This window comes from Tympanuchus pallidicinctus, unplaced genomic scaffold (genome assembly GCF_026119805.1).
Source record: "Tympanuchus pallidicinctus isolate F22 unplaced genomic scaffold, pur_lepc_1.0 scaffold3, whole genome shotgun sequence".
In the NCBI taxonomy this organism is placed as follows: domain Eukaryota; kingdom Metazoa; phylum Chordata; class Aves; order Galliformes; family Phasianidae; genus Tympanuchus; species Tympanuchus pallidicinctus.
Genome location: NW_026294747.1, coordinates 47,755,912 through 47,776,304, shown reverse-complemented (window position 1 = coordinate 47,776,304; position 20,393 = coordinate 47,755,912). Strand labels below are relative to the sequence as shown.

Here is a 20,393-nt window from a genome sequence, read left to right as displayed (position 1 = left end):
TCTTGTTCCCAAAGAAAAAAACACCAGCCAGATGTTCCCTATGTCGCTCCAAGAAAAACGTCACAGCACAGCACCCACACCTTAGCAAGCTTGTTAACCTTATCAACATCCAATTCACAGCGAGCTGAGCTAACACGGAAACTGACGCTTCCGCAGAGCTTTCAGATTTTTTATTACGCCAACGAGCCCGAGCACCGCACGCACACACGCTGGCCAGTGAGCACCCGTCCCCACACGGCTAGAGATGCCGCGAGCAGCGCTGAGGGCGGCACAGTCAGGGAGGCACAGCCACCTCACCCCTCTCCCCAGCCCTCCCAGGCTCGCCACCCCAGCCTGCAGCCACCCCTCACCCGCCACCACCTGAGAGGCGCCGGAAGTCTCTCCGCTGCGACAGCCCCTCTTTAAAATGGCGCCGGGTGGAAACCAGCACCGCCACACATCGCCCCCTCAACTCCTGCTGGGACAGCGCGGTGGGAGGGAAGAGCTTGGATCGGGACTCACTGGGTGCTCATGAGGGCATCTTTCGATGCGGGTCCTCCGTGGGGGTGCGAGGCGAAACTGATTTTTACGGGGGAACTGGAGGTGCGGAGCGATGGTTCCGCTCAGCTCGCGTTTCCCACCCGGAGCAGGACATAGAGCGCCGAGCGCGGTGATGCAATGGCTGTGGCAGCAGAGCTCTGAGCGGGTGAGCAGCGGGGCCGCGTGGAGCCGGGCGCCTAGAGATCACGGCCAAGGGCAGCGGAGGGGCCGCTCAGAGGGTACCGCTCCGGGCTTCTCCTCCTCTGGGCGAGCGGTGCTGCGAGGTCTCCGTTTGGCAGCCCTTTCCTAGGAAGCGGTGTCTGGGAGATGGGTGGGGGCTCAAATGGTACGGAACGCTGACAAGCTAGGATGTTGCACTGTCATCTCAGGGACTCGTCTTGCACACCTTCACCGTGATTTCACACTTGAATTGATGATCATTATGACTGTGATGACGGTTCCGTAAAACACATCCTGGTTGTAGTGCTTCCCTAGGCGCGTTTCCATTGATGTCTACGTACATGCTGCGTGCTTTAATTTATCTTTTCATTTTTTGCTTTCTCAACTTACCAAGTCAGTCCATTCTCAAGTTTCCATCTATGAATTTTTTCCTTCAACTGTGTTTAGGGAAAGTATGTGATGTCTTCGAGCTTTCCTTCCTTTCCTGACAGCTTTCCTTATGTAATACATTTTGTAACATGCATTTTGCTAAATTGTAGAATATCCTGCTTACGAGGCTGGATAGTAACAGGACAAGGGGGAATGGTTTCAAAGTAAGTCAGGAGAGGTTTAGATTAGATACGAGGAGGAAGTTTTTCCACACAGAGGGTGGTGACGCACTGGAACAGGTTGCCCAGGAAGGTTGTGGATGCCGCATCCCTGGAGGCATTCAAGGCCAGGCTGGATGTGGCTCTGGGCAGCCTGGTCTGGTGGTTGGTGACCCTGCACATAGCAGGGGGGGGTTGAAACTAGATAAGCATTGTGGTCCTTTTCAACCCAGGCCATTCTATGATTCTATGAATATCCAGTTGTTTGTTTGTTGTTTTTTTAAAGGTCAGAATTGCATTTATGTATTTCAAAAGCTGGTAAAGACCCATGTCCCAAATCACTGAATGCCTGGCTTAAGTTTCACCAGCAAAGAAGGACAGTACTGACGCAACCGGAAATAAGCTTTCAGTAGCATTCAATTTTTTCTCTATCTTTTTTATTTCCATCCTATTTTTACTCAGCTTATTCCCATCTTATTAAAGAGTCTTTCTGTTTTATAATTCTCCAGTTTCTGCACTCAGTCTCAGCCATATTTCAGCCTTTCTGAAAGGAGGCAATCCATCAGTAGGTACATTAAAGAATTAAGGTAAAACAACTTGTTTTACGCCAAAGAATAAATCTTGTTTACATTTTCCTATTTTGCAGTGTTTGAAAATGGCAGATTTCAATGTTTTCAACGTGAATTTACCCCATATGCTTTCTTTTCCAGTTAAATATCTCATGCTCACAAAAAACAGAAAAACCTGCTATTGAAAGAAAAGAATGTAAGTAAACCGTAGGCCTTTGTCATTTAATTACTTAAGATCTATTATGCTGCCTCTTTAAAATAATGCTGTCGAACTATGCATAATCAAACTTGAAGGGATCTAAATTAAGCATCTAAGGATCACACATAATACATTAGTATTAGCAGTCACTTTTATTTTAGTCCTTTCTGTAATGTAAGTATGGTGTCAGCATTAATAGACCAAAATAGAAAGCAATGCGTGTATTTCTCAGTCTTTTCAGAGTACTTTGCTGAAATCTGGGAATATTACAGCTGTCTAACAAGCAAAGCCGTAATGAAAGATATATTTAGTTAGTGATAGATATGGAGGACTTGATAAATTAAAAACAAAAGTTTTCTAGGCGAGTGAAGGTTTTTTTGTTTGTTTTAAACAGTGGCAGTTCAAATATGCTATATAAATATATCCAAGGTTATGATTAGACTGGTTATTTTGTAGAAGGAATGCTTTCAACTTTTGTTTATTGGCTAATTCAACTATTAGGTGCTTTTTTCATTTTTAATTCTGGGAAAAGGAGACAAATACATGTGAAGCTTTATTGTAAACAGCTTTTATAATTTATTCCAATTAAATATATACCTTGTACACTCAGTCTATTCACACTGCATGCTTAGCGGCAGGACAGCTTACCAGGAGAGTACTGAGGTGCTAGAACAGGCTGCCTGGTGATGTTGGGGATCACCATCTCTGGAGGTATTCAAAGCCAGGTAGGATGGGGCCTGGGCAGCCTGGTCTAGTATTAGACATAAAGGTTGGCAGCTCTGCCTACAGCTGGGAGGTTGGAGCTTGATGACCCTTAGGTCCCTGCCAGCCCAAGTCTTTCTATGATATGATTCAATAATATACCTGGGAGGCTGTCTGGAATTGTTTGAATCTATATCACTCTGCTGAAAACAAGCAAACAAAGAAAAAACCTAGCACTGCTCACTTTAAAGCTGATCAGAGGTGACAGTCTTCTCCACAAATACATCTCCTACAACTGTGTCTGAACTTTCAGCTAAGAAAGCCATTTCTCTTTGAATATCCATAATCCTCTGAAAGACAGCAGGATTGTACATAGCACGGAACTTATCCTCCGTGGCCATGGTATGACAGAAAATGCCTGGAGTGAATCATTTTCCCAACACGCTTGCCTTCAACTCAGTATGAGTTAAATTAATTAACTTTCCTTTTTCATTACTACATTTGTTCACTGTCCCATCTGATTGTAACCTAGGTAAAATAGGAATCAATTTATGACTTCAGATGACATCACTTTCCTCAAGAGAAGAAAGCATGCAACAGTTTGGATGATTGCATCAGCAACTGCATCCAACTGTGATGCAGCACTTTGCCACACTAGCCAAGTTGCATTTATATTTTCCATAGAAAATTTACTTTTCCCTCAGTGCATTTTTGTCATTAAGATCTGCACTACGTCATTTTATCAGCCTCAGGTTTTATGAAGATAACATTGCAAGTGCAGCTGTTGTTGACACAGATGGTGTCTTCCTTACCTTTTAATACTGATTTTCTTGAATATAAAGACAATAATCAGAATCGTAATGGTTTTAAAGCTTTCTTACCAAATCCAGTTAATGTTTATCCATTTGCAATTTCAAGTATTAAAACAGGATGATGCTTTGATTTTTACTATTAAAAAAAAAAAAAGCCTTGGCACTTATGTACATCTGCAGACCTCATCGTTTGCATCATTGCAGAAAGCTGCTGAGCGTGAGCAATTTCTTGAAATAAGAAGTTCTGCCTCTGCAGTTGAATTTTTTATTTTTTTTATACTCATGGCAGGCTGATAATAGCTTTGCTAAATTTCAGACAGCCATAGAAGTCTATTTTCAGATTGGAGTACTTAAAGACAATTTATCAAATAATTTTGAAAAGAAAAAAAAAAAAAATCAGAGGAAGAAATTACCAGAGGAGCAAAAGTTGCTGTGCCAGGATTACTGTAGGCATGTATAGTAAAGTAGGCTTAATTCAGTGTAGTCCATATTACAGGAGTTTCCACTGTTGTAAATCACTAAGAGTTAGACAATGTATTCACTCAAGTTAAGTACAGACCTGCTTGTAACATATTTCAGATTATAACTGTGGAGACAAAGATCAAAATGCTTCTGGTTTGGAATGAAAATAACCTCCTCTAATTTAAACATGTTTGAAAACAAAAACTTGCTTAACAGTTTAACAGCATTACTTAGCTTTCTGTGTTGGTATACTGTAAACTGTGCAGCTGTTGTTTTCCAGACTCTTGGTTGCTGTTAATTAAAAAAAAAAAAAAAAAAAAAAAAAATTAGAGTGCTAAGAAACTATCACAGTAAGTTATTACTAATATGTGCAATATTATGGGTGTTAGCCTGGGAGAGAAGCCTATTTAGAGAGGTGAGGACACTGTGTTAGGAAGTTTCTGTGATCAAGGTGTATGTTGGATGTAAGGAAGACTGCTGGGTTGTTATTCTCAGATTCAGCTATCTCCCAGTGTTGTTTTGCAGCAGTTCATAAGATGAACAAATAATTACACTTCAGGTTATTGCTTACCTATGGATTGATTCTTCCACAGAAAGCAGCATTTCTTACTGATCATTTATGTCTTTCTTTAACCTCTGAGTAGACCTTTCTCTCATATATCTTTCTATGAGTTGAAATACTATATGGCATATATTAAGACAAAATTCCATAGAACACTTAGAAAAATCTCTTGATTGATTCAGCTTTTGTGGGACAAAATGTGACAAGGTACCAAGCAGTGCAAATACATTAAGCTGTCATGAATAGGATGTCCAACTGATCAGAGATGCTCTGAATCATAGATGTATTTAATTATTTTGTCACCATTTTGCAAATGTATTCTAGTGTTAGATGAGCTACTTAGAGAAACAACATTGGAATGATCTGTACATTTATTTGCTGCTCAACACCACTCTTTTTCTGCATGAAACTAAATTAAATGTTCTAAGCTTGTTTGCTCTTTGAAGCTCACTATGTTGAAGTCTTTACTTTATCCAGCTGTTATCAATAGCATTAGGTATGTGGTCAGTGGAATTCTTTGTTCTTCTTCATCTATTTGTCTGATCTTCAAGGTACACATGGAAGAATAAAACACTGTTTTTTACCTTGCAGTTCTTCTGGCTTTGCTGCCACTTTCAATAACCAAGCCGAAAAACTGGAAGTCTTTGGATTTAATTGAATTATAAATAAAAAGGTCATTTACAGTCCAGCAAAATGGCTGATAGTCCGAACTGTGATTTGAAATCCCTGAATCCACTTCAGCTGTTTGAAAAAGTAACTGAACAAGGAGAGAAAGTCAGAGCACTGAAAGCAGGAAAGGCACCAAAGGTATTTCCATTCCATGTGTGTAACCAGTCATTTTTCATGTCTTTAAGAGTACTGAAAAATATAGTTGTTCTGAGATCTTATTTATATTGCATTAAGAAAAAAATTCTTTGTTTAAAAATACTTACGTCCACTCTGTGGTCATACCTCAAACAAAATAGTTATTAATTAGAGGAAAGCTGTTATTCCTGAAGTAAAAACAGAGTTGCATAGACTTATACTCTGCTTCCACTAGTTGCTGTGATCCAAGATACTTGGTTTTCAAATGAAGTTAATATCATTTTCTTTCTGTCCTGTTATTAGGCTCTCTGTTAAAAAAAATCATCATCTTTCTCCATACATTATTGTACAGATTAGCAAATGTCTTCCTGTAGCTGTTCCTGTTTAATCTTCCTAGAGTGATTTAGTATTTTGCCATTAATTTCCAGTTCCCTGTGCTGTCATCACCATGTTGGCAGAGTCTTAATAAGCCAGAGTTTTAATATGTTCTCTCTTCATGGATTACTTGTGGGAGTAAGCCTTGAAAACTAAGCATTAGTTTTAAAACCTCAATGTATTTATTGCTTACATGACATATTGCATTAGCCTTGTACTAAAAGGGACGTAACTATGGAATTTATGAAGAGCTTCATCTTCCGGTTTGTCTTGAAGTCTGTAAACAAATTGTTAACAATTGAGCCACTAAAAGAACACTGTAAAGTAGATTAGGTAATATTTTATGTTATAGCTGTGTATCACTTTGTCTGATTAAATTGTTAGTCTTGTTAAAAATGCTTGCCTGTTTTTCTAGAGTTCTGTTTCCTCATGCATAAGTGGAAAAGAGGGACAGATACTTTAAATGCATTGCCAGTGATATTGAGCTGAATTCTTCTGGTTAGAAAACTGTTGCTTTCTATTTGCTTTAATTTTACCATTGGCAGAGATGCTGCAAACATAAATAAAGGCTTAGAACTTATGAATAATGCACTTGAAGTCAAAGCATGGATATAGATTTTTGGAGGACTGAGACGTTCTTACAACTGTCTATCTCAATTATGTCAAATCAAACAGCTGTTTTTCTCTTTATTCAGGATGAAATAGATGCAGCAGTGAGAATGCTGTTGTCATTAAAGCTGTCATATAAAACAACAACAGGACAAGATTATCAAGCAGGCTTACCTCCAAAAGATCATGCATTAATAAACAATGGTACAACTAAGGAAGAGGATGAAGATCTTGTGGACCCCTGGAACGTGCAGACATCAAATGCCAAAGGCGTGGATTATGACAAACTCATAGGTACAGCTCCTCACTAATGCTAAGGGATTTATGTGAAGTGATTCTAATGACCACAAAAAGCAGCAAAGGATCACAAGTCCTGATCAGCAGAATTGAGTAACAATTTATGTCTGACATTAGCATTCACATCTAAAGAATTTACTATAGGAGTTTAAGATGTCCAAGGCAAGGATTTCCCACTTCAGTTGGAAATAAGTTTTATTCAGTTTGTTTTTAGCATAAGAACTATTATTAGAAGCTGTGTTAATGCAGATATTGTGAATGAGTATGTTTATCATAGTGTTTGTGATGCTGAACAGCTAAAGCCTACATACAGCATTCTGGCCAGGTTGTGGAATTCTTCTATATTTGACTTGACTTCTGCATTAAGGAGGGCAGAGCTAATGCAGAAGTCTCTAAGGATAGCAATACCTTTACAAGACATGCTGTCAAACAGCCAGATGATGTTTGGGACAGAAAAGATGCAGCTTATGCATTAAAAAAAAAATAAATAAATGGAAACGGTAATTGTACTATATAAAGCAGATGCCCCTGACCAGTTTTCAGATCACCTAAGAAAGATATTGGGTTACTATTCAGTACTGAAAAAGAAATAACTTACCTTTTTCCAAGGATAAGGACCTACTGGAAAACTTCTAATAGAGATAATCTCCAATAGAGATGCTTCCTCTTGGGCTGCCAGCTTTTAAATGGGGTTAGGAAGGGGTGGACTCAAGGTCTATCTAGGCCTTCCAGTCTCACAGGTGAATTACTTGCACCTGTGCTCCCAGGGCTGGCCCTGCTCCTTCACCAGCTGCTCAATCTGTGACCTAACAGTTCCCATACAGTAATGGAAAATGTTTTAGGGATGTTACAAAACTTGCAAAGCTCTGTAATTTAAAAAATGTGGCTTTAGTTTATTTCCTTATTTGTCTTATACTTTATTTTTAAAGCTTGAGTCCATAACATTGAAGTAGGCAAGAAAACTTTTTCATTAATTTTAACTAATTTTGCCCTCTTTTAAGTGAAATAGTTGTTAATCTTCAACATATATTTCGTATCTCAGTGAAAATTCTTAAACAGTTGTGTGTTGTTGATTTGAGAAACAAACAGACAAGAGAGCATACGCCTTCATGTATCAGCAATTATTACTTACATTTGGGAGTTCAGTTGCAGCATTCTTTTAACTGAGTGTGATTTTCTTGAAAGATCCTATCAGATGTGTCTATTGGCTTAGTCTGTAGAAAGCCATAGGAGAAAGGAAAAGCTGAAGAGGGAAAAACATGCAAAGAAAAATACATGTCAGGAGGGGAAAAAGGAGAAAGATAATTGTTGGATTCTAGGAATGAATCTCATTTCTTGGGTAGGAGATACAGACAAGGCCTTTTTTGTTTTCTTGGAGGAAGTTCTAACTCTTGTATTCTATTCTTCCCATTTTTCTGCTTCTGTTGGCACAATCTCAGTGTCTTTCAAAGTGACTAGCATGACTTCACTGTAAATTAATTATCTAAAGAAATGCTATCCTTTTACCTGACAGCAGCTTGCTTTTCTAGTAACTGTTTGTGTATGTGTGCATGTAGGTACGTGTGTCCTTTTGACCTACTCTGCAATGGAGAGTTAGGATAGTTCTTCCCTATTTGCATTGCTAACAGGTTGGAGAATTTGACAGATGAGTCATTTAGCTTAAATTCTAAGTTATTCATTGAAAACTTTTCATAGAAGAAAGGTAGCCACTCTGGGAAGTGAAACAGTTACTACTTGCTATCAATAAACTTATTCCTCATCTTTTTAAAAATAATAATTAGAATATCACCCAAGAGATCAGTATAACGTTATAAATATAACTCTTAAAATAAAGGAAATATTTGTATCTATTTAAATGTTTAATCTATTTAAATGTTATTTATGTACTAGTTGTACTCTATAAAATTGTCAGTATGTTTATTTTTCTTCAAACATAGAAGAAATGAACATGCTAAAAGCATGGTGTAATTGAAAGGAGTGTTATTCTCAAATGTTTCCTGGATGTTCCATGGTTATGCACCAGAACAGATATTCAGGGAAGAAAGATTCTGTTAGCAAGAATGTTTGCTGTCTGCTAGTCCAGACTTCATCAGTTCTGAGAATTCATCAGGTGGGAGATGGTGTAAATAGCCATACTGAAGATGAGTTAAACAGTATCCATTGTTCTCACCTTTTCTACTGGGCTAATCGTATCGTCTTAGAAGGCTGTTAAGTTGGAATTCCCATTCATAAATCCATACTGACTTCTCCCAGTCACTTTCATATCTTAAATAACATTTGAATGATTATTTGCCTCATCATGTGCTCAGAGATTGAGGTGTGGCTGACTGCCCTCTAATATCACATTTCCTTCTTCTTGCCCTTCTTCAAAGTGGGAGTGGTATTTGCTTTCTTCCATTCCGCAGTCACCTCTCCCAGTTTCCATGGTTGTTCAGTGATTATTAAGACTAGATTGGTCAGAAAGTGACAGCAATAACAAATAGTAGATTATTAGTTTTCTGCATGCATATAGAACCTGGCAAAGAGGAAAAAGTACACAATACGTTTTCAATAAATGCAAACATACTTTTCAAAATGGCAGCATTCAAGATTTCTTATGTACAGCAAGAGTAAAGCTGTCTTTTCATAAAAGCAAGGATATTAAAGATCAAGAGCATGTTAGGAATTTTTTAAAAGCTTATCAGAGAGTGGAAACTGTGTCCTTGTCAGAAATTGTTCAGGAATACAGATTCTCTCTGGATAGAGAATCTAAGAAGGTATTAAATTCGTCATTAAAGGAAACAGGTGGGCAAAAATTAGGCAGTTTCCTTAGCAAGGAAGATGAAAATAGAGAAAAGGGAGTCATACAGACTCTGAATGTTTAATACAGTTACTTAGGTATTTCTAGAGAGCTTTCAATCATTTCTCACACTACACAAATGTTTCTAAGGTGGCTAGCCCCAGCTGGTGTCAGTATTCTCATGATTTCTGTATCACAGAACCACAGAAATGTGAAGGTTGGCAGAGACCTCTGGGTCCATCCTATCTAGTCCAACTCCGCTGCTCAAAAAGGGACAGCCAGAGCTGGATGCCCAGGATCACATTCGTATGGCTTTTGAAGATCTCCAAGGAAGAAGACTCCATTACATCTCTTTCCAGAAGAGTAGCCTCTTGACTGTTCTGCTGAGTTAAAAATTTCCATGTTCATCTGCTCTCTAATTAGCATTCATCCGAATTATTATTATTCAGGCGTTTTTACTGCATTGTATTTGCTTGGAATAAATTAATTCAGTAATTAAGAACTGCTTAGGACAAGCAAATGTGGTGATGCTCAGAAAACATGGATTACAGTGGTGTAGTACTACTCTAGTAGGAAGTTGAAGTCTGTGGAAAGACCTTTCAGTTAATTACTGTATCACAACAGGAAGATTTTTAATAGATGGATATAGGTATTATATACCTATAAAATGTACTTATGTATCCATTTTGCTCCCTTGAATAATTTGTCAATCACAATAAGATATTCTGATGCTCAGTAGAGTAGAAAAGTAGCAAAGGTTAGATTCTTCTCTAGATTTCTCTGAGTGGAAAATCATGAAGAATAAATGTGTTCATTAGGGTCCAAGAATTGGGATCGAAGTATAGGAAGCTTTACTGAAGAAAAAAGATGTTTGCCCCAGTTTCATCTACAAGAAGGAAAAAATGCTGCTACTTCAGTCCAATAAAATCTTTCTTAAATGAAATTACTTCAACTGAAAAAGTTTTATTTTAATCAGCTGATTTCCTAAACCACCAAGCAATAAGTCTTACTTGATTGCAATGAAAAGAATTATGCATTACCTTTTCAAGCCTCTTGAGGGGAGCAGTATCCATAATCACGTTGATACAAATGGGGAGTAAAGTTTGGAGAACACAATTTGGGATTGAAAAGTGGAAAACATGATTGGAGGGCTGAAAATTTAAACGTCAAGAAAGGAACATTAAGTTCCTTGCAGCCATTTTTATCCTCTGATATACAGAGGCCAATTTATTGATCTAATTATGTTTCCCTGAATAGTAGTTCTGCTATAAAAAAAATCTGCTATTATAATCAATCATGGATGGAGCAAAATGGGGATGTAGTGATTAGACCGGGCCTATTAGCATAGAGTTAATTTCAGAGACTACTGTTGGGACTCAAGGGAAAGGAAAATTTTGCCATTTTACTTTTACCTGAGATGTTAAGATGTTCTTTTTGAGTTAGGCTGCATGGATTAATGAAAGATCTGTTTTGGCTGTGCTGATTTTTTATTTCTTTTTTACTCGACATTATTATTTTAGTTCGGTTTGGCAGCACTAAAATTGATACAGATCTGATCAATCGAATAGAAAGAGCTACTGGGCAAAAACCTCACCGATTTCTACGTAGAGGAATCTTTTTTTCTCACAGGTGAGACTTTCTCATTAAAATTCAAAAATGTCAAATTATTAAGACTTTCTCTAAGCATTACTGGGAGAAACCTGTGACCAGCAAAAGGCCGTGTTCATTTACACCGGGTAAAGCAACTGTAATTTGCAATTAGCAACTACTCCAGGTCTACTCTGTCAACATTTGAAACACTTTGTTCTTTTTGGGTACATGCATCAATTTTTTTATGTCTTCACTAATCCCAAATAGAAAGAGAAATGTGCAAGGAATCCTTGCTTTGTAGAGGTTCCATTTTGACCCAGGATGTTAATGGATGGATGGAGAAATTGGCCCAGCAAAGAATACCAGGGCTCATATGCTGCAAAGCTCTGCTTATTTGAGCAAGGATTCACATGGCCTGTGGATCTATACTATCACATAAAAAAGGCTCAGGGAGTAATATTAAACACCAGCCTGCAAGTCCTCTATGGTTTATTTGTTAACATGCATGGATTTTTTGCATAAAGCAGCTAGAACTTTTCAAATAAGTTCAGTCAAGTTTTTTCTATTTGTGTTTTTTATTGTTTGTTTGTTTGTTTGTTTCAGAGATATGGACCAAATCCTTCATGCTTATGAAAATAAGAAGCCCTTTTACCTTTATACTGGCAGAGGACCATCCTCTCAGGCAATGCACATTGGTCATCTTATCCCATTTTTATTCACAAAGTAAGCTATTTCTACCATTAGTATTGCTCAAAAACATTTTTTTCCTAAGGAAATCTTGACTGCTGTCTATGGAAATACCAAAATGGTACATTACAGTTAGTTCTGTTTGTCTGAGATAAATATTGATGAATTTAATCCATACAATCATTAAAATTACCCAATCCCTGTATCACTATGAAGCCTTCATCTTTGTACCTGTACCTCCATAGCAGTTCATAGAACTTTTGCTTCTTTCATAATGAAACTCAACATGGTTAGTTAGGTGGTGTCTGCAGTAGAAGCAGGACAGAAAGATATTGGACTCTGAGCCAAAAAATCTCTTAAATTCTACTCCCATTGCAAATGATAACATATGTACAGGAAACAGTGAGTGAGTCTTTTTTCCAGGTAAGTTGTCATTATAATCTATATAAAACGTTTATGTTTGCTCACATATGGTGCAGTCCTTTGTATATCCTTCTGTTCAAAATGTATAAAAATACTTATAGCTGTCTAGCAAAAATGTCTTCATTTCTACTTATTCTAAAATAAATCTCCCTGCTTTTATTAGGTGGCTGCAAGAAGCATTTGATGTTCCTTTAGTTATACAGTTAACTGATGATGAGAAGTACCTTTGGAAGGATATGACAACTGAGAAAGCATATGAATATGCCAAAGAAAATGCAAGAGATATTATTGCATGTGGTTTTGATGTCAATAAAACCTTTATCTTTTCTGATTTAGACTACTTGGGGTAAGTTGAAATTTACTTAGAGCACTGAAATCGAAAACATTTGTATTTTCTCTCCAACTTGAATAGTCAGCAGTGTTTTTTTTATAAATAAGCGTGTGCAGGTTTGACAGCTTCAATAGAAGTTTTACAATACTTGAAGTAAAACTGTTGATTTTTATGCTATTCAATATCTTACATACATACTCTTGTCATTCTCCTGTATAATATATGAACAAACTCTTGCGTACACAGCGTTTAAATTTAAATTACAAGAAACATATTAAAGCTGCTAAAAGGTAAAAATACTAAAACCACCAAGAAACCTCCAGACTGACTTAGGATGGCATCAAAGTCTTTGAGATGTATTTATAGTTCAACCGCATTGACTAAAAGCATTTCACAAATGATACAAACAGTTTAATGTGTTATGAAAAAATAGCAATGAAAAACTGAGTAAAGTTTAAGGAAGATCTAAGAGAAAGAAGCTTCTACTGGAATTGCCCTCTCAGAAGGAAGAAAAAAATTGGCCAAGTTCAGAACTGAAGTTTTGGGCTTTGTTCTTCCATAAGAGGTAATAAGCTTCTGAAAATACCTGGGTGAGAGGGCGTTCATTTTAGAGAAGAACTGTACCCCCTAGACTGTGGAACCTATAAGACAGTTTTTCCTACTCCTCTGACTTTCCTGCCTTAAAGTTAGGTTAATGCAGATATCCCTCATGACTGAATAAGGGCATGTTAGACCTGCCGATTCTATTGCTTCAGTTTTCCAGTAGAAGTAAAAAAAAGCAGAGAAGATGCTGAGCTATATTTCATTTGGAAAAGCTGCTGATGAATTTGGTGATAGTGGAAGACAGGGAACTTAGCTCTGAGCTACTATTGCTTTAGTGAACCGCTGGGATGCCAAGCAACACAGGAAATGTGATCTATTCAGGTTGTCTGTGTTCACAGAAAGGCATAAAGAGAATTCACTTCAGACTTCATGAGGAACAGTTTCTAAATTAAAATATTTCTGGTTTTAGATAATTAAATCTGGTTTTCAAAAAGTGTTGTTTTCAGTATAATATTTTGGGGAAAAAACAGTAAAATTTTCCAGGCAAAAAAAAAGTTGTTTTTAGTGTCCTCTAACAATCCTCTAACTATCATCTCAGTGAACCACAAAAAGACCAAAAAGTGCTTTCAGAGATTTAATCCTGCAAGCTTTGTGACATTCTCAGCTTTTGGGATGAAAACTTCTGTCCCGCTCTTGGCTTCTCATGTTATTTTTCCACTTTCTTTCTCACAGGTCAAGTACAGGATTCTACAAGAATATCATCAAGGTTCAGAAGCATGTTACATTTAACCAAGTGAAAGGAATCTTTGGCTTTACTGACAGTGATTGTATTGGTAGGAAATAGTCGTTTACTGGAAATGATCCTTGCTTTCACTTTCTATGGTGCTATTTAAGTAACTGAGAGACTGGTATGTGCCACTCAGGAAACAGATGGGAACAGTAGCATTACTAACAACAAAGTATAAAACAGAAAAGTTGAAAGGACCACAATAGTGAACCATTCCTGATTTTTCTATGTAGCTATAGTCCATTATATACTTTCTAAAACTTCTACTGCAAAACTATATAGGAAAAACTTACATTAATACACACATACACATACATGAGAAAAGATAAGGAGTGCTCAAAAGCCTAATTATCATAGCGCTGGATGGTTCTTTCTTCCGTTTGCTTCACTACCATTGCAGGTTTCTGTCTCACTGAAGAAAACTAAGAGAGGATCTCACCACTGTTTACAAATATCTGTAGTGTGGGAACTCAAATGGATGTGACTGGGCTCTTTGCAGTTGCATGCAGCAACAGGACACGGGGCAGCGGGTGAAAATGCCTTTGCAGACTTCACTATCATATCCAAACTTCTTGTTTTCTAGGGAAGATCAGCTTTCCTGCTATTCAAGCTGCTCCATCCTTCAGTTCATCATTTCCACAGATTTTCAATGGCAAGGAGAACATTCAGTGTCTTATCCCATGTGCTATTGATCAAGTAAGAAAATCATATTTCTTAATTTCTTTTTCCTGGATTTGTTTGTGTAATTTACTGTTCAGGCATCATGGTGGCATATCAAAATGTGCGTGAAACATTCCTGCAAGCACCTTGTTCAGATGGGAGCTGGAAGAGATAAAAGGGCGTTCTGCTGTGTCCTGACAAAGATGAGGGCTTAGCTTCAAAATCATGTGTTACTCATTCTTTCCAGTCTTGAATCTGACTTGATCTCAACTCATTTCAAAGCTGATATCTATGAAAGCAAAGACAGTAAAATCTTTAATTATGCAGAAGTGCACTGACATGGGGGTAGAAAGAAACTTCTAGCCATCTCCATGGTAACTAGGGCAAGAGATAGCGAGCCGTAACTTGCATCGCAGGAAATTTATTTTGTACCCTGGGGGAAAATCTTCTATCAGAAAAGATAAAGAAGCATTGGAATAATTTGTGAGAAAGGCTGCAGAACCTCAGCTACAAGTGATTGTGCAGAGCAGCTGAGGAACATCAGTTACAAATGATAGTGGTAGCATCTTTAAATAAGTATTGTTTCTAAAAATCCGATTTTGCACTGTCTGAATCTTTAGCCCTTTTAGTCACAGGAACAGCCACTGGAAGATTATTTAATTACACTCTACACCCACAGTGTTATGGAGTAATATTTTTGCATTTGGTTCAAGTCACAGCACAGCAATAGCACAGCACTACCAGTTTGATCTCTGATTTAGTTCAGGTCCTGTGCTCATTGTTAAAACACTCAGAAATTTTGCCAACTTAGAGGTATCCATTTCCAAATCCTTGTTAACCAATAGAATCAGAGTGTATAGAGTGTATAGAGGAACTACAGAAGTGAAAAAATAGGATTTTGTTTGTTTGCTGTTCTGGAGGGATTGTATCAACTGTGGAACTTGAGGTGTGACCTCTTAAGGCGTGAACTAACCAACACTAGCCAGCCTTTGAACCACATTTTTTAACTTTATTCTGAGCTTTTATTGATGATTGTTCTAGGATCCTTATTTTAGAATGACCCGAGATGTAGCACCTAGGATTGGCTATCCTAAACCAGCCTTACTGCACTCAGTCTTCTTCCCAGCCCTGCAAGGAGCACAAACAAAAATGAGTGCTAGTGATGTCAACTCCTCTGTCTTCCTCAATGATACACCCAAACAAATTAAGACAAAGGTAAGTATCTTCAAACCTTAAGCACACAAAGCTTTACAACAAATGGAAAAGGTGCTCCTCACGTTTACGTTTTTATGTTTTCTTTGAATGTGTCTGCATTCTTTTCCTCTACATCTAATTGCAAAGCATCTTTAGGAATTGATAGTTATGCAAATGTAGCTAATCTGTCAAATGTAATCTTTTGCCTTCCCAGCTAAACTGATAGTACAAAAATTAGCTAGAATTTGTTTCATTTTTGTCTAACTATGCAAGCTGTGGAACATGTATATACTCCACAGTCATTAGAAGCTGACATCTAATGATTGCCTTTTGCTTTTTTGCTTCAGTCTTGTTGCTCTGCCTTAACTCTTCTCAAATCACCCTTCAGCTTCTTCCTTAATAGAGAAGCTAGAGGAATGTTCTATACCTCCCTTTACAATATAGCAATGCATAATTTAGTAGAAATTGTAAAATCATTGTATTGTTTCAGATTAACAAGCATGCCTTCTCAGGAGGCAGAGACACTATTGAAGAGCACAGGAAGTATGGAGGTAACTGTGATGTAGATGTGTCCTTTATGTACCTGACTTTCTTCCTTGAAGATGATGACAAGCTTGAACAACTGAAACAAGTAAGTAGCCAAGCTGAAGATATCTTTCATTCCTTTCCTTGGGGACAAACCTTTAACTAAGTTCACAGGTCATCTTTTTTTTCTTTTTTTTTTTTTTTTATCCAAGTGAATATTTTTAATTTCTAAGTATTTTCATAACTTTTTCCAACACTGTAGAGCATAAGTCCCCAGCTTTTTAAATGATGCTGCCTTAGGATCAGTGTTGTTTTTAATTGTATGATAAACTTCACCTGTTCTTTGTGTGCCGAGTACCTAAATACAGCTTCAAAGGCTGGCTGATTTTTATTTTTTTTTTTTGTCTTATTATCACAAGAAGAGTAAAACCTGTTTTGTATAATTTACATTTATACATGTCTGGCAGACTTCTGTCCATTGGGAGTTTAGTTAGTAGTGCCCACATCATATTGGTTTATCAGCTTTCTCCTGCAGGAGAAAGGCAATAGCTACAGGTTCTTTTCTAACCTTTTACTCCTTCCCAAACAAGGACAGAGTTGGATAGTTACTAGTAATCCTTTTGCAAACTGTTGCAAATTCCTTCCTTATGGAAATCTGGAGTGTGTTTGACATATTTAGCAATTTCCCATTATGCTCCAGCCATTGAAATATTTAGTATACAATTCTTGCGACCAAGAGCACAAAGACTAGACCACAGCCAGCAGCTTATCATAGAATCATTAGGATTGGAAAAGACCTCTAGAATGCAACTGTCCACCCATCACCATTACTGCACTGCTGCCTCAGAATCAGATTAGAAAACATGAAGTCAATGCTTACAACAGCATTAGTGGAGCTGTTTCAGTTATGATACCATAACTTTCAGAACTGCATACTCAAAGCAACAATGTCTTTAAAAAATAAAAATTAGAACTGAAATTAAAACAGTTTGTTCTTGTTAAAGTATTTTTCTTGAATTGCTATTACAAACAGCCTGATGAGAAAGGGGAAGTAAGTTTATTGCCATTTCAAATTGTAGTTGAACTGCCATAGCCATGTTTTCTAACCAGTGCTAAACTCTGCTGTTTAGTGAAAATATTCTCAGGAGCAGAGCAGCTGCACAGATTACCAACTCGTTATATGGACAGCTAAACAGAGATTGAGGGTCTGCTGTAAAAAGCTTACTCTGATCTCATCTCATACTTTACCCAAACTAAATGAGAGAACAGTGAAAATGTGAGCTGCTTATTGCAAAAAGCTGTTTGTTTGTTTTTTAAGTGAGATGTTAAGGAGAAAAATGTGCAATTTCCTGCAAATAATTACATCGCTTCCCAATTCAATTTGTATTTATTATATATAGCTAAACATGAAATTATCCAGCTGCCTCAGTCTTTTAAAAATCAATAAGAAATTCTTACAAGGTGTGTTTTCAATGATACCACTATCTTCTAAGGCACGTGTTCATTTTTAAGACATCCAAATCTTCATTTGCCCTGGCCAGGCTTTTTAAGAAATACTTATCACTAGGTCTTGTTCTGTTTAGCATTATATTTAGCAAGTAACACTTTCTTGACAGGCATACACAAGTGGGGAATTGCTCACAGGGGAGCTGAAGAAGGTGCTTATTGAAACATTGCAGCCCTTGATAGCAGCTCATCAAGAGAGACGGAAGCAGATCACAGATGAAGTAGTGAAGCAATTCATGACTCCACGGAAGCTGGCTTTTGAATTTTGAAGAGATGTTTATGTAACTCATCACTCAGTTAATCAAAATTGAGTAGTTGTTGTCTTCTGCTGTATATTATCACTCCCCAGTTATGAACAGCCTGCACTCAGTGCTTTATAAATACTGCTCTTAATGAGCTACTTATAAGGAGTATCAGAGTCCTGGAAAAGTTTAAAATAGAGTTTAAAATAGGACTTGTATCTATTTAAAATCAAAGTATGTTAATTAAGGCATCAAATCTGTACGAGATATAATTACCTAATCTAACAGAGAAGCATGTCTGTCAGCCCAAGACTGTATTTTACTGTATTTCATGTTGAAAATATAAATAAAATTGCCATTTTGATTATGAAGTCTAACTTGCAAATTGTTTTAGAAATGTTGGTTAACAATCATGCCTTGGCCTAATAGTTGGTAGTCTCTATTGTGTTTCACTTCACTTGGTTTACTGGCCAGTGTGTCCCTTGAGGCTACTGGGAACATGCTGCACACACAAAGCGAGTGTTACATAGCAAATCACAGGGTGTCTTGGGCCTGGGATCAGTGCAGAAGGAATGGAGATCTATGAATCGTACACAAGAAAACCAGCCTGATTTTCTTACTGCCTTCATTTTTGAGCTGTCAAAAAGTTGCAGAAATTTCACTCCTGTTTTTGCATCTGTTCAACTGGTCTCACTGCCTCTGAAGGCTATTGTTGAGTTATAAACTTTCTTGATATTCTCAGGTGGAAGATATTAGAGAAATGCAAATTTTAGTTTCAAGTTATGAAAAATATTACATGTCGGATCATACAGTGAATACAAATTTCCTCCTGGACACAGGGGTACTTGTAGTGTTGTCTGTCCTGTTTCACTGCACTAGGCAGTTTAAAGATATACTTTCTCACCAAAATACACTTTGTTAAAAAACTTCATACAATATTTCATTTTTCCTTACTTAAAAAGAACTCTGATGTCTTTGCTGTGATTGATGGGGAAAAAAAATATGATTCACTAATTTGATTTAGTATGTCTAATTCCAAACACGCAGTCAGATCTGTCTTCTATTTATACAGAAAAAGCAGTTGCTGGCCCAGACGTGGCCTTATCTAAGTCAAATAAAATTACCTTTGATAACACTGGTGGGTATTGATATACGGTATTTGCAAATCATTTAAAACATAAGGAAGGCAATGTAATGGGGTGTGAAATATTTAAACCTTAACAGTTTTGTTGTGTGGGTCAGAAAAAAAAAAAAAAGAAAAAAAGAAAAAGAAAACAAAACAGCACCCACCTGTTGTCTATGAACCTTTGAAGTCAGCTGATGGCACTTGAGTTAAAGGAGAAGCTACAAGGGTAAAAGTTCCTACTGGCTTTAAGTACCTTGCATCAGCCTGGTAGCACATTTGTACTATTTGCTCTGCCTGGAGCTTCTGCCTTCCCACCTGTAGTAGTTCTGTAACACCACATAAACATCTTTTCCAGTAGTGACCTGCATTTCTGAGATGTAAATGCATGCATGCCAAGCTGGGTATGAAGTAACCCTGTTTTTGTTATATTTATGCAAGGGACTGAAGGAAGAGCAAAGCAAGCTTAGTCTTAGAATCCTCATAGGATGGCTTAGGTTGGAAGGGGCCGTAAAGATCATCCAGTTCCAACCCCCTGCTGCAGGCTGTCTCATACCCGTCCTACACAGCATTGAATGCCTCCAGAGACACTACTCACTTCTCTGGGCAGGCTGTGCTGGTGCTACGCTCCCTCTGAATAAAGAATTTCCATCTAATATTTAACTTATATCTCCCTATTTCCCCTTGTCCTATAGTGATAGGACATCTGCCCATGTAAAAAGTCAGTCTTTCTCCTTCTTGTGAGCTCCTGATTTGCACGTTTCAAATATGAGCTGAAAAGCAATGTTTGGCTTTTATCCTATTTTTACAGTTTATGTAACCTGGTACCACTAATCTAATGTGTCATAGACTTAAATGTATTCAAGTAAACATTTACCAGCCACTTCCTCTCCATAACCCTGGGTGTTGTATCTTAACAAGGACAAGTGTTTAACAGTCAGTAGAAACACTGTTTTGTTTTTTGTTTTTTTAAAGCAGTGTAGCAATTCATAGGAAAAGCAAATAGGTTCTTGTAGATGTTAGTAAATAATTTATATTTACAGTAGACTGCAATGACGACCTTCCTGTTCTTGTCATCTGCTCTTCTCCATCTTTAAACTATACACAAAACATAAGACTTAATGAATTTTAAAGGGCTTTTTAGAAACTTGTAATGCAACTTGCTTCTTGAAAATGTTACATGCAGATCTGTCCTTCAAGATGTATTTCGCTAACCAAAAATGTAGTTATTCAGGGAGGGGAAATGTGCTGTAGAAGAAACAGCAAAGTGTTCTAACTAAGCACATGCATTAGTTTTCTGACACAGCAGTTAAAATCTTATTCCAA

The 20,393-nt window shown here is 37.4% G+C and overlaps 2 protein-coding genes across 5 annotated transcripts in view; one reads left to right on the top strand and one right to left on the bottom strand.

Moving 5' to 3' along the window:
* Positions 1–489, bottom strand: part of WDR25 (WD repeat domain 25) — a 59,267-nt gene extending 58,778 nt beyond the window's left edge. Inside the window, exon 1 of one of the 3 annotated variants that reach the window (XM_052692851.1) lies at positions 361–489. The gene's annotated coding sequence lies outside the window, so the exon portion shown is untranslated. Of the gene's footprint in view, positions 1–350 lie in introns of all 3 variants that reach the window. The other 2 variants (XM_052692852.1, XM_052692850.1) reach the window with 2 other exon arrangements.
* A 92-nt stretch (positions 490–581) lies between these two features.
* Positions 582–18,315, top strand: WARS1 (tryptophanyl-tRNA synthetase 1). 2 transcript variants are annotated; one of them, XM_052692854.1, is made up of 12 exons: positions 585–685; positions 1,997–2,051; positions 5,184–5,399; positions 6,467–6,674; positions 10,977–11,085; positions 11,650–11,769; positions 12,320–12,502; positions 13,763–13,863; positions 14,401–14,513; positions 15,519–15,692; positions 16,162–16,302; positions 17,813–18,315. In XM_052692854.1, exons 3-12 carry the CDS (start codon positions 5,286–5,288, stop codon positions 17,969–17,971), a joined length of 1,422 nt encoding a protein of 473 aa, XP_052548814.1. In that variant the 5' UTR covers positions 585–685; positions 1,997–2,051; positions 5,184–5,285; the 3' UTR covers positions 17,972–18,315. The 2 variants fall into 2 exon arrangements, with proteins under 2 accessions (XP_052548815.1, XP_052548814.1); XM_052692855.1 differs by lacking the exon at positions 1,997–2,051 and having other exon boundaries at positions 582–685.
* The last annotated feature ends 2,078 nt before the right edge of the window (positions 18,316–20,393 follow it).